The sequence below is a fragment of the Natrix helvetica genome, assembly GCF_964273705.1.
Source record: "Natrix helvetica genome assembly, chromosome: Z".
Lineage (NCBI taxonomy): Eukaryota > Metazoa > Chordata > Lepidosauria > Squamata > Natricidae > Natrix > Natrix helvetica.
Genome location: NC_138554.1, coordinates 91773942 through 91786397, shown reverse-complemented (window position 1 = coordinate 91786397; position 12456 = coordinate 91773942). Strand labels below are relative to the sequence as shown.

At 39.0% G+C, this 12456-nt stretch overlaps 1 protein-coding gene across 1 annotated transcript in view; it reads right to left on the bottom strand.

Annotated features, from left to right (window-relative positions):
• Window positions 1-12456, bottom strand: part of NEK10 (NIMA related kinase 10) — a 177301-nt gene that overhangs the window by 135533 nt on the left and 29312 nt on the right. The window contains exons 13-17 of the mRNA XM_081933724.1: window positions 7109-7333; window positions 4618-4757; window positions 1545-1606; window positions 1009-1086; window positions 538-602 (exon numbers count right to left, since the gene is read on the bottom strand). Coding sequence (XP_081789850.1) covers window positions 538-602; window positions 1009-1086; window positions 1545-1606; window positions 4618-4757; window positions 7109-7333 — 570 coding nt within the window. The remainder of the gene's footprint in view (window positions 1-537; window positions 603-1008; window positions 1087-1544; window positions 1607-4617; window positions 4758-7108; window positions 7334-12456) is intronic.

Below are 12456 nucleotides of genomic sequence, written 5' to 3'. Positions count from 1 at the left end.
AAGAACGTCTATCATGCATCCACTTACAAGCAAAATAAATACAGTTTTGGATTATTAGTGCTTCCTAAAGCCATATTATGGAGCACAGATTTCTTTTTCTGAATTAAGATTGGACTTCAAATGCATATACTTACTGTTTTTGAACAATTACCACAAAAACAGTGTAAGCACAGTCATTTGTTGTGACATGTCATCCCCAGTCAATGACAGTATAATCACAGATATGTAGTTTGAACAGGAATGGTTCAGGAATTATATCTGGCCCACTTATAGCACAGAGATGTCACAGAGTTCCAGTGCCTTCAAAAGTATTCTATTATTAAAATGTGAATATATTGTTCAATTTTATTCCCTTTATAGATTATAAAGACTTTGGGAACAGGTGTTTATTGGAAATCAGTGTTTTAAGCAAAGTTTGACAGGTAAATCCATACATGCACACATTCGCACATACAATAAATGTAAGGCATAGTACCTTATATACACACATTTATTCAAAGGAAAATAATCTGGGAATATAGTTTGTCTTCAACATACCTTTTAAAAAGATGTCGATTCCTTTCCATACTGAAAAGAAATCTCAGAGCTCTGAATGCATAACACTAGAATGAGAAAAATGCATAGAAATAATTCCATACAGGATTGAAAGCCACATTTGATTTCTCTAGTCTAAGGATTCAATGCCAGTAACAAGCTAAAAGCCTGAACAATTTTTATATTAATAGAGTAAAACATTGAAATACTAGAAGAATATCAATTTTAGTATTTAGTAGTGCAGGATGGCTTATGAAACTATTAGCAGTTTGTTGGCTTTTCTGTCTTATATATTCTTATTAACTTTAAATTAATCACATTAAACTTATCAAACTGCCTTAGAAGGCATAGGGAGAGAGGGAGGGAAGGAGGGAGGCAATAAAGGCAATAGAAAATCATAATAAACCACATTATTTGTGTTTCAAAACTGCAACTATTTGCAGTGAAAATCCATAAATAAATAAAAAGGATTACCTGTAATAAGTTCGCCTTTGCTATATTCCTTTGCTTATTAGGTAAAAGCAGCGTTGCTATTGTATATATCCCATTTTCCTAAAAAGTATATGTGGAGGAATAATATTTCAGAGAACAATCAAACATTTAGTAATAAAGAAGAATTCCTAATAGTCAGTCAGATTCACAAGAGGAATGTATTGTCTATTGCAAAATTATCAGCAGAGACAGATACCTTTCATTTTGCAGCATGACCTGCAAGTTAAACAGGCTTTAGCTGACACACTTAACTCTTTGAGATATATTCTCGTTCTCTATATAACAGTTAGCCATGAGGCAGCCATGCTGAGGCAGATATCAATAGCATGCCTTCAGTAATTCAAATTACACACAGTACTTAATTATAAAATGATAAAGTGGTAAATATAGGCCCTCCAGTCCTTATATGAGTGGACATCAGCATATTTTTAACCAATACTATTTCTGTTCCAAGAAACATGCATTGTATAAGTATAAATAAAAAGTTTAATCTCAAAAAGTATTTAAAGACTTCTCACCTGTACTACTTGATGGGCATTGGTGTCATTAAGGACCAATTCAGTAATTGCAGCACAACAAGCTAAAATAAATCACCAAAAATTATTTTACACTGCTCCTATATATATTAAGGTATTTATCAATTGTATGCTTTTTGAGTTTTAAAATAACATTTTAAATTAATACATTAATCCGTTCACATTTAACACTTTATGTAATCTGGAGAAATTACAGATTGAGGAAAAGAAAACGTTTGTGGACTTCCAGTTGTACTTCTGCCTCCTCGAAAGCCTGATCTGCAAGCTCTGCAGTCAACTTCAACCTCTCCTGTTGGGGAGCCCCCCTAAAGGGGGGATGAAGTAAGGTGGGAAGCATCTCTCCTCCCTGATTGGGAAAGCCCCCTCATCTGACGGCAAGGAGCAGCAGCAGCCAAAATGGCTGCCATGAAGCCAGGGACAGCCTGAATACCCAGGACTGTGCTGGAGAGGAAAAAGTGAATGGAGTGTCAGCTGAGTGAGAAAATACTTTTTATTAGAAGTTGACCCCAAACATCCAAGAGGAAAGCATCTTTAAAACTATTTGTTGAAGCTGCGAATGAGCACACAGGAAAAATACCAGAGAATTGAAGAAGGAAAAAATCTGCTTTTTAAATAATAAATAGAAACTTGGTTCCTCAAAGCTAAAAGATGTGATATTGAGAACATTTTAAAATACTGGAATTAAAGTCCCAATTTCTCTTTACAAACATTACTCAATTATTGGATGTATAATTTAAGAATAATTTGAATAATTGAAAAAATAATTGAAATCGGAACTCTTAACACTATTGCAGAGAGGTTGGAGCAGACATAAGCGAGAGCACCATCTGCTGACGAAAATGAAAATATGCAAACTTGAAAATCACTATTAAAAAAAAAAACCTGGAAATATCTGTTAAATACAGACCTATTCTAAGACCACTAAAAATCTGATTATTAACTAAGGACTTCAAGAGCCCCTGAACATCATTGATTATTAATGAACATATAAGGTAATTTGAAGAGGCGTGGATAACCTCCTGGTAAATTCAAACTGTTTGGACTGAATATTAATGAGACATTTACAATTGTGACTTGGAATTTTGGCTTTTTGAATTAATGAACTCTGGACAGTAGACTGAAAAAGAGATTGATTAAACACAGACGCAACATAAGATGGAAGTAAGGAGAACTTAAACAGAATGGAGCTTTTCCAAAGAATTGAGAAAGTATTTGATGATACAGATGAAAAATTGGGAAATAATGGACAATGATTAGGACAAGGAAGAAAGAATGGATCTACCAGAAGAAATAGAGGAGAAAGTGGACAGAAACCAGCAAGAAGATGATAATGAGGAGATGTTGCCAAAGGAAGAGTGATTAAGGAACTAAAAAAGGAGGGAAATAATGTAAAAAAAATTAAAAAAGGAATGGGAGAAACAGGAAGAGACCTGGGGAAAAGAGATAGGAGGTGGAATGGATAGTTCTGGAATTAGACAAAGGGAAAGGGTAAAGTTGGGAGGAAAAATTAGATTGCATAGGCAAATAGAGGGAATAAAAGACCCAAAGGAGAAATATGGGAGGAAAATTAAAAAGAAAATAAGATTAAAGGTTCTGAAGTGGGTAAAAGATGAAGGATAAGGAAAAATAGAGTAAAAGAATATTTTTATGAATATATTTCAATAACATGTATTAATACTAGAATTATACAGGTTGGATTACTGTTTTGGCAGTGCAATAGATATCAGAATAATATTGTAATATAAATAAATATGAAGAATGGGAGAATAGACTTCGAATGACTGTACTGTACTACTAAATATGTATAAAAATATGAGGAACAGTGGAAGGTTAGAACTTAATGGGCGATTAGGGATATATATATATATATATATACATACACATTATATATATATTTTGAACAATATATATATTGTTCAAAATATATATATAATGTGTATGTATGTGTATATATATATATATATATATATATATATGTATGTATGTATGTATGTATGTATGTATGTATGTATGTATATGTATATGTATATGTATATGTATATGTATATGTATATGTATATGTATATGTATATGTATATGTATATGTATATGTATATGTATATGTATATGTATTTGTGTTACAACCCCTGGTATGACTAAATATGGGAGGAAGGTCACTACTCCCTCTGTCTGTCCTTCGGCTTATCACAAAGACCATGCAGGCAGAAAACCATATTTTTATTTTTACTGTTGCCTTTTATATTTGTGTTGTAATTGTACTGATAAATAATAATGTACTGATATATATATATATATATATATATATATATATATATATATATATATATATATATATATATATATATATATATATATATATATATATATATATATAAATCTAAACCTTTTCTATTAATAGAATTATATGGATTGAAGAACTGGAAAGAACATGAATAGAAATATCTTAAACATATAAATGATCATGATTGATACTAAAACTGTATAAGGGGATATTGAAAAATGGAAGAATGAAGGATGGAGCTTTGATGGAAATATGAACAACAAAACAGGTGGAAAACACGTCTTTGAATATTATAGCAATATGAAAGGGGGAAAATAGTTAAAATAGGGATAGAAAATAGTGGAGGGAAATAATAATTATATATTAATATGTTAAGATATACAAAAGGACAGAAAGATGGTTCAGAAAGAAAGGGTAATAATAAAAGACATGTATAAATAATATGGAACAATGGAAATGAAATGTAATATTTAGGAATAATAACACTATGTTTATGTATATTGAAATGTATGTCACCCAGTTACCACACCATTCACACATTGATATAGTATGTATAAAGAATATAAAAAATGAAAATTTGATTTAAAAAAAAGAAAAGAAAATGTCTGTGGCTTCATACTCACCTTGCTCTATAGGACAGTCAGCATATGTATATCTATAAAAGAACCTACTGAACCTACTATTTAATTGATCCATCAGTTTTTGATTACCATTTAATGCATTGTTCAGGCAAAAATAACTTCATTGATATAAATCATCATAGTATTACTGTACCTGCTTGAAGAGAAAATGTACTTTCTTGTATTTCATGAGGGCTTAACTCTTCTGATAAATGAAGCTGCTGGATTCTCCCAGCTATGTTTGCACTAGATAAACTCCCAATAGAAGAACGATCCAAAAACAGACTTCGTTCCCTAGAAAAGTACAAGAAACAGTCTGCATATATCTCTAAGACGATCAGCAATTAGAATCAAGAATGCATATGTTCTACGCATCCTTGCACATTATGGGTCAGTGTGATGTAGTGGTTAAAGTATTGAATAAATACTGGCAAGCCCATGGTTCAAGTCCCTAGTCAGCTATGAAAACTCATAGGGCAGTGACAGCGAACCTTTTTCGCCTCGGGTGCCAAAAGCACATGCGTGTGCGCTATCACATGAACCCGAGTGCCCACCCACATAACTTAATGCCCCCCCTCACCTGTGTGGACTGTGCATTTTTGCGCAAGGCTTCCTCACCACTCCCTGCTCTGGTTGCTTCCCCTTAGCTAACACCCAGTGAGGGGAGAAGTTGCTCTGCCACTAACGGGCAGAGATTGGGGTGGGGGTGGGGGGATGCTCCTGTGTCAAAAAACCTTCCCTTATCATTCTCCTGTGTAAAGATTGGGCCCTTTTTACTATGGCAGGTGTGAGTCCAGTTGCTAAATTCCCCCCTTCTATTAAAGAGGATCCTGGGCATTACAGTCAATATACAAATGAGGAAGGGAGCTGCTGTACAGGGGAAAGACAAGCGGCAAGAAAAGAAGAAAAAGCAGTTTTCCCTCAAGGGGGCTGCTCTGTTCCCCCCCTCCCCCCATGCTAGCACAGAGGATCCTGCCTGGTCGCTGCAATCCAAAGGGAAATGAGGAAGAGAGCTATCTGCATGAGGGAAAGACAAACAGCAAGGAAATAAGAAAAAGCAGCTTTTTTCCCTCAAGGTGGTTGCTCTGTTGCCCTTTTCTCCATTTCACACCACTCCATGGAGCCTGCCCCACCCACCATCGCCCTGGTCCTCGCTTCTCCCAAGCATTGCCTATTTAATTTCCCCTCCGTAGCATTTTTCCATCCTGTTTCTTGCCGTTTTGGATAGGAAAACAAAGTTTGTGGGACTAAAAAAAACCCCTTCAATCAATCAATTCCAACTTTGCAAGATCTCCCCCTCCAAAGTTGTAATTGATTGATTGAAGTTTTTTTGTAGTCCCACAAACTTTGTTTCTCTGCACACGATGGCAAGAAACGCGATGGAGCTGGAAATCAGGTAGGCAAAGAAATGCTTGGGAGAAGCGAAGACCTGGGCGATGGTGGGTGGGGCAACTTCGATGGCGTCACACTGAAATGGAGAAAAGGGCAACAGAGCAGCCACGTTGAATGAAAGAAGCCTCTTTTCTTCTTTCCTTGCCGCTTGTCTTTCCCCCGTGCTGGCAGCTCTCTCCTCATTTCCCTTTGGATTCCAGTGATCAGGCAGGATTCTTTTTAGTAGCAGGGGGAGGAGGGGGGAACAGAGCAGCCTGCACGAGTGAAAGAAGCCTCTTTCCTTGCTGCTTGTCTTTCCCCCGTTCCGGCAGCTCTCTCCTCATTTCTGGTTTGCATTGGGCTGTTTTTCGCCCTTTGGAGGCTTCAGGGAATCCTCTGGAGATTTTAAAAAAAAACTATCGAAAATCAGCTGGCCAGCGGGCGCATGTGCACTGGAGTTGACAGGGCAATGCCTTGAGTGCCCTCAGAAGTGGCTTTGTGTGCCACCTGTGGCACACGTGCCATAGGTTCACCATCACGGTCATAGGGTGTGTTAAGGCCAGAGAGGGCAGCTAACAAAGTTTGTCATCCCTGCATGAATTGGAAAGGCAAGAAGAAGAAGAATGACCAATCAGAGCCTGGAATGGCTGTCGTATGGGCTGAGCACCAATCTTGATCTCTTGCCAACCCACCACAATCTGGACTGGAATTTTTAAAGTTAATTTCAGAAACGGGCAGGAGCAGCACATGAGGCTAGTAGCTTAATCTACCATGGAAATTATCCTAAAAATCCCTCTCCAAAGCAAGACTAACCATGGAATCCATGGGACTGTAAGCCTCTCGAAACAGACATCCTGAATTAAAAACAGCAATTCTAAGGAATAGAGGAGTTGACTCCTATAGAATAAGATTTAGTTACATATGTATGGCAAGTCCCAATATAAGATTAAATTGGTCAGATACTGCCTCCTGTTGGTTTGTATAACTAATGAACATTCTGTCAAATTTATTTAAGGAGTTCTGATACATTAATTTCTTCTTCCTAAAGGAATTGCTATATCGATATTTCATGAAAGTTGTACCTACATTTTTAAAACACAAGTCTCAGAAAATCTTTCTATAAAACAATATCATTCAAAGACAAAAATCTGTTAATAGGAATTGATTTTCACATGAAATCAAGCTCAATGCGCTGAGAAAAAAGTAGTTTGGAAGTTTGTATGTGAGTATACACATTCTCTCTGCTGTTACTATAGATAAATTCAGAACTCTACCCTTGCAAAATATGAAGGAGCTGTTTGATTCCACCCCAAATTCGAATTTCAACACTGGTATCAGGATCTTCGCAAATCTGTACAAGAATCCAAACTACACTCCAGAGTAGTTTTAGATGATCAGAATGGAGAAGACTAAGCAGAATAGGCACACCCTCATACAACTTGATTTGTTCCTTGACTTGTGATTCCACACAAAGGAGGCGGAGTAATTCTGCTGTCAATCTGCAAAAAAAAAGAGTAAACATTTTTAATTCAATAGTTATATTTAGCATGCTTGCTAAATTATATAAATACCCAAATTTAGCCTTCTTTCTCAATGAAACATAGAGAGTGATGCATTTTTATTTAGCATCCTAAGAGTGGAAGTCACACATATCTTGGGAGGATATTGTTGAAGAGAGCAGTTATTGCAACATGGTAAACTAGTTTCTGTGTTCCATAAGATGATACTATTTAATAGATGAAACTAAGATAATCCTTTAGATAATTTTGTTCTTGTGATCATGGGGATACTGCAATGATTGAGTGCGATCAAGTGTGAATGCAAGTTATAAATCACTTTTTTCAGTGCCATTATAATTCAGAATGGTCACTAAATGCAAATCGAGGACTACCTGTAAAGAAATCAATCTAAAAAATACTTTAAATTAACCTATTCTTCAAACACCCAACTCAATAACTGCTTGTTATAATGCTTAACTGAAACAACTCTAAGCTATTTTTAATCAGAAGCAGTCACAGGAATGGAAGCTCTTGTTAAATTGATAATAGCAATCTCAGGAAGTCATTATGAAATGGCACCTGTTTTGTACCTCTGTGCAGTATCACAATACATGTACAAAAAAGGCAGAAACACAGAACATGGCTTTTGTAATTTCCTTCCTGTTTCCTGAACATGCTTGTAATGATCATGGAACACATAATCCAGAAGACACTGTATCAGAGTGACAGGAGTGGCTGCCTTTCTATTTCTAAGAGATTAATTTTTCTGATGTCATGAATCTCTAACATTAAAAAGGAAAGCCTGAAAGCAGCACCTAGCAAGGGATGGCCTGGGCATAGCCAAGGATTCCCTTAAAGCTGATGGTAGATTAATCTTTGAGTTCATCTAATTGTAATTTATTCCCATTATTTCTAAGATTGACTAGTCTTATTATGGTTTTAAGATTCTTATTTATAGTAAAAACAGTCAAATATATTTATAACATTCAATTATTTACAGTAAAGACATTCAAATGTGTGCTTGGGAAACATAAAAACAAACACCAGAAGCTTTTGATAGCATTTCAAGGGCAGTCCAATATAAAGGATATCACAGTAATCCAGACAGGAAGTCAGAGGGGCTTGAGAGCTATAAGAAGAGCCTCCCAGACTAAGAATGAAAGCAACTAATGCAAATCCAAAAGTGAGCATGGGCCTTTCTTGCCATGGTTGCCACCTGCTCTTCTAGCAAAAACCATGAGTCCAAGAGAATTCCACATTGAAACAGAGTCCAATTTTAGTCCTGAGTCCACCTAACTCAGAACTAAAATTGGAAAAACTTGTCACCAAAAGTCCCAAATAACCATTCAGACCTGCTTAGATTGAGTCAAAGATCCTTGTGCCCCATTCAGGCCCCTACAGCTGTAGGCACTGGGACAGGACATCTACAGCAAATATCTAGGGCAGGATAGATTGTCAATCATACCAAAGGTGTTTGTTCAAGAAAAAAAGCCCCAAGAAAGTCCAGTTGCCTTTTGAGACATGTACAGCATCACTTAAGCAGCTTAGTTTGGAGAGCTAATGCTGGGTATCATCTGCATATTGATGATCCACCCCAAATTGTTGTATCATCTCATCCAGTGGCCGCATATAGATATTAAATAAGACAGAAGAGATGACTGAGTTCTTGGCACCACAGGAAGTAGGGGATATGGGTTGGACCTCTGCCCCTTTATCTGATAGAAAGGAATTCTGGAGGAAGGAGAACCATACAACATAATACCGCCCACCTCAACTCCCAAAGCTGGTCCACAAAGTATGATTGATGATATTCAAAGGCACTGAGAGATCATGAAAATAAAGGATAGATGCATCATCCCCATCCTGTTCCCATCAAAGGTCATCCAAAAGCACAACAGATAATGTCTCAATCCCATAAATATCCTGAAGAATGACAGAAAGAATCCAAATAATCTGTTTCATTCAGGGTCCTCTGAAAATACCATGTTACAAGTCTCTCCATAACCACCCATAAAAAAGGAGAAGTTGGAGACTAAATAAAACTATTCAAATTAGTTGGGTTTAGTAATGGCATCTTGAGAAAGGGGCATTCCATCACCTCCTCCCTCAAAAAATAATTAACCACCACACAGACCCAATCATGCACCCTCTCCCAGGTAGCCTTGACCAACCACAAGGGGTGCAGAATTAATACAGAAGAGGCCAAATTAGCAGCTGAAACAATCCTTTTGAATCTTCAACAGAATCAAAGGTCCCCCAGATAACTGCACAATTCAGCTCCTATAACTTCCACTGATTCTGCCCATAGACTGGAATCCAATGTAGAAAGACTATGAGATATGCAGGACATTCCTCACAGCAACCCTATAGGTGGATTCCAGTATTACTCCTTCAAAGGAGGGACAGGGTCACCTGAAATAAGACTTCTGGGTAGTTATATGCAGATTCTATAACAAATGGGGAAATAATAATTTTTTTGTTTGATTGATTGATTGATTAATATTGCCACCTATTCGCCCATAGTGACTCATGGCGGCTTACAGAATAAAAACCACATTTAAAACAATAAAAACTAACAAAAAGAATCAAATAAATTAATATAGTACAATATAACATAATCAATCCCCCTCCCACACAACTCGACTTGGCAACAGCAGATCCCATGAGCCATTTAATGGGCTCAATTCCGCTCTGGGTTCCCCAGGCCCGCTGATGGAACCAGGTCTTCAGGACGTTCTGGAAAAGTATTAGAGTAGAAGCCGTTCTAATCTCTGGGGGAAGGATGTTCCAGAGAGAGGGAGCTACCATGGAGGAGGCCCTTCTTCTGGGTCCCACCAGGTGTATGTCCCTCGGAAATGGGACCTGCAACATCTCCCCACTCTGATGGGTGGGGTAGATGTGACCGGCAAGAGACAGTCCCTCAGATAACCTTATTCTGAGCCATGAAGGGCTTTAAAGGTGACAACCAGCACCTTTAATTGCATCCAGAAGCAAATCAGCAACCAATGGAGCTCCCACAGGAGAGGTGATGATTGTGCACACTTGGGTCTGCACAAAACCCTGTGGGCAGCTGCATTTTGCACCAAGTGGAGCTTCCAGATGCTCTTCAAGGGCAGTCCCATGTAGAGTGTGTTGCAATAATCAAGACAGGAAATGACTAGGGCATGAGTGACTATGAGCAGGGACTGTTGGTCCAGGAAAGGGCATAACTGGCACACAGCCAACAATTGTGCAAAGGCCCTCCTAGTCACGACCACCACCTGCTCTTTGAGCAGGAGTTATGAATCCAGGAAAAAAAAACTGGATTATGCACAGGGTCTGTTTGGGGTAGTGCCACCCCATCCAAGACAAAAGGTGGCAATTCTCCCTCCGCCAACCATCTCCAAACCCAGAGCCACACGGTCTAGCAAGGATTTCGTTTCAACCCGTTGCTCCCCATCTAGCCCCTAACAGCCTCCAAACATTGCAAGAAGGAGGACAGGGTATCACTCACCACAGACCAAGGCATATAGCTGAGTATCATCAGCATATTGGTATTTTACCACCTTTACCATCATGAAGTAGAATCCAACAGTAACTTTAGATCATGTTTAATTGTTTTACTCGTTGTTTGCCAGTGACAGCCTAGGCATCTCTCAACCATTTTTAGATCCCTTAACTCTTCTGTATAGTATAGAGAGCTATTAACAATGAGTGCAGAGAGGTTGCTTAAATACAATTTAGTTCAAAGCCAGAACTACTCTCCCATTCCAAGCAGCTATCAAGACTTTGGCTGGATTATATAGCAGACGTTCTAGATTAAGCTCTGTCTGATCATCAAGTCGACTTGTCCTCTGGGGTGGACCAATCTAATAGGCCCAGTCTCTCTGTAGAGGAGGGTTGCTCCAGAGAATGATAGGAAATAACAGGAGAGAAAACAACATTTTCCCCAAATTCAGAGCATCCTGCCACTGCTCTGACATAAAAAACACACAAGGTGAATGACCATTATAATATTGGGTCCTGGGTGGCTTGGAATAGTCCTGTGGTTATTATGGTAGCTATAAACTTCTCAGCTATCTCAGACCCCATGCCCAGAGAAGTCAAATGAAGTCCATACAAGACCATAAACTTGCGGAACTGCACTGCCAACCAGCCACAGTCCAGAATCTCAGGCAGGGAGTTGCTACACAATATGGAAACTAGTACAATAACGGCAGTCCCAACTGATGCCATAAGCATCCAACTTAACAAAATGGGGCGTTGGTTCTTACCTGATACGCCCCTTCTCCGGGCAGGTGGAGACAGCGATCATGCAAGGGTTAACTCAGTCAGTAACCAATAGAACTGAGTCTACCAAAGTGATGTCATCGTCTCTGTGGAGCATGCTCACGCTTTTCTTGACGAAGGAGATAAGTAGACTGCTGTGCTGTGAACAATCGCTTTCCTTTCTGTGACTACACAACATGCTCCCAGATCCTCCCTGCGAGGTAGGCCAGGACCTTAAGGATGGGGATGACCGCTGTCTCCACCTGCCCGGAGAAGGGGTGTATCAGGTAAGAACCAACACCCCATTCTCCCAAGTTGGTGGAGACAGCGGTCATGCATGGGACGTACCACAGCTGGCGTGTCCCCAGGAGGACATGAGACTGGCCTAGGAGCTGCAAGAAGGAAGAACCTGTTGGAGGACTCTCCTTCCGAAGGCTGCATATCTGTCCACCTTGTAATGTCGTATAAACGAATTAGGAGTAGACCAGAAAGCTGCCTTGCAGATTTCTTCCACCGAGGCCTGCCGTGCCCACGCCGCTGACTTAGCCGCGCTTCGTGTGGAGTGAGCCATAATGTTAGGTGGAGGAGTGAAATGGTGCATGCTGTAAGCTTGAGCAATGGCCGACCTGATCCATCGTCCAATCATGGATGGAGAAGCTTTCAGCCCCTTGTTGGTAGGGTGGAAGGACACAAAGAGAGCTTCGCTGCGTCTGAAGACCGCCGTCTTGGCAATGTAGATCTTTAGCGCCCGCCTGACGTCTAGTTTCTGCCATTTGTGCTCCAGCCTGTGAGACGGAACAGGGCAAAAGTTTGGAAGAGCGAGGTCTAGTGAGCAATGGAATGCTGAGTTCACTTTCGGGACAAAGGTTGGATCG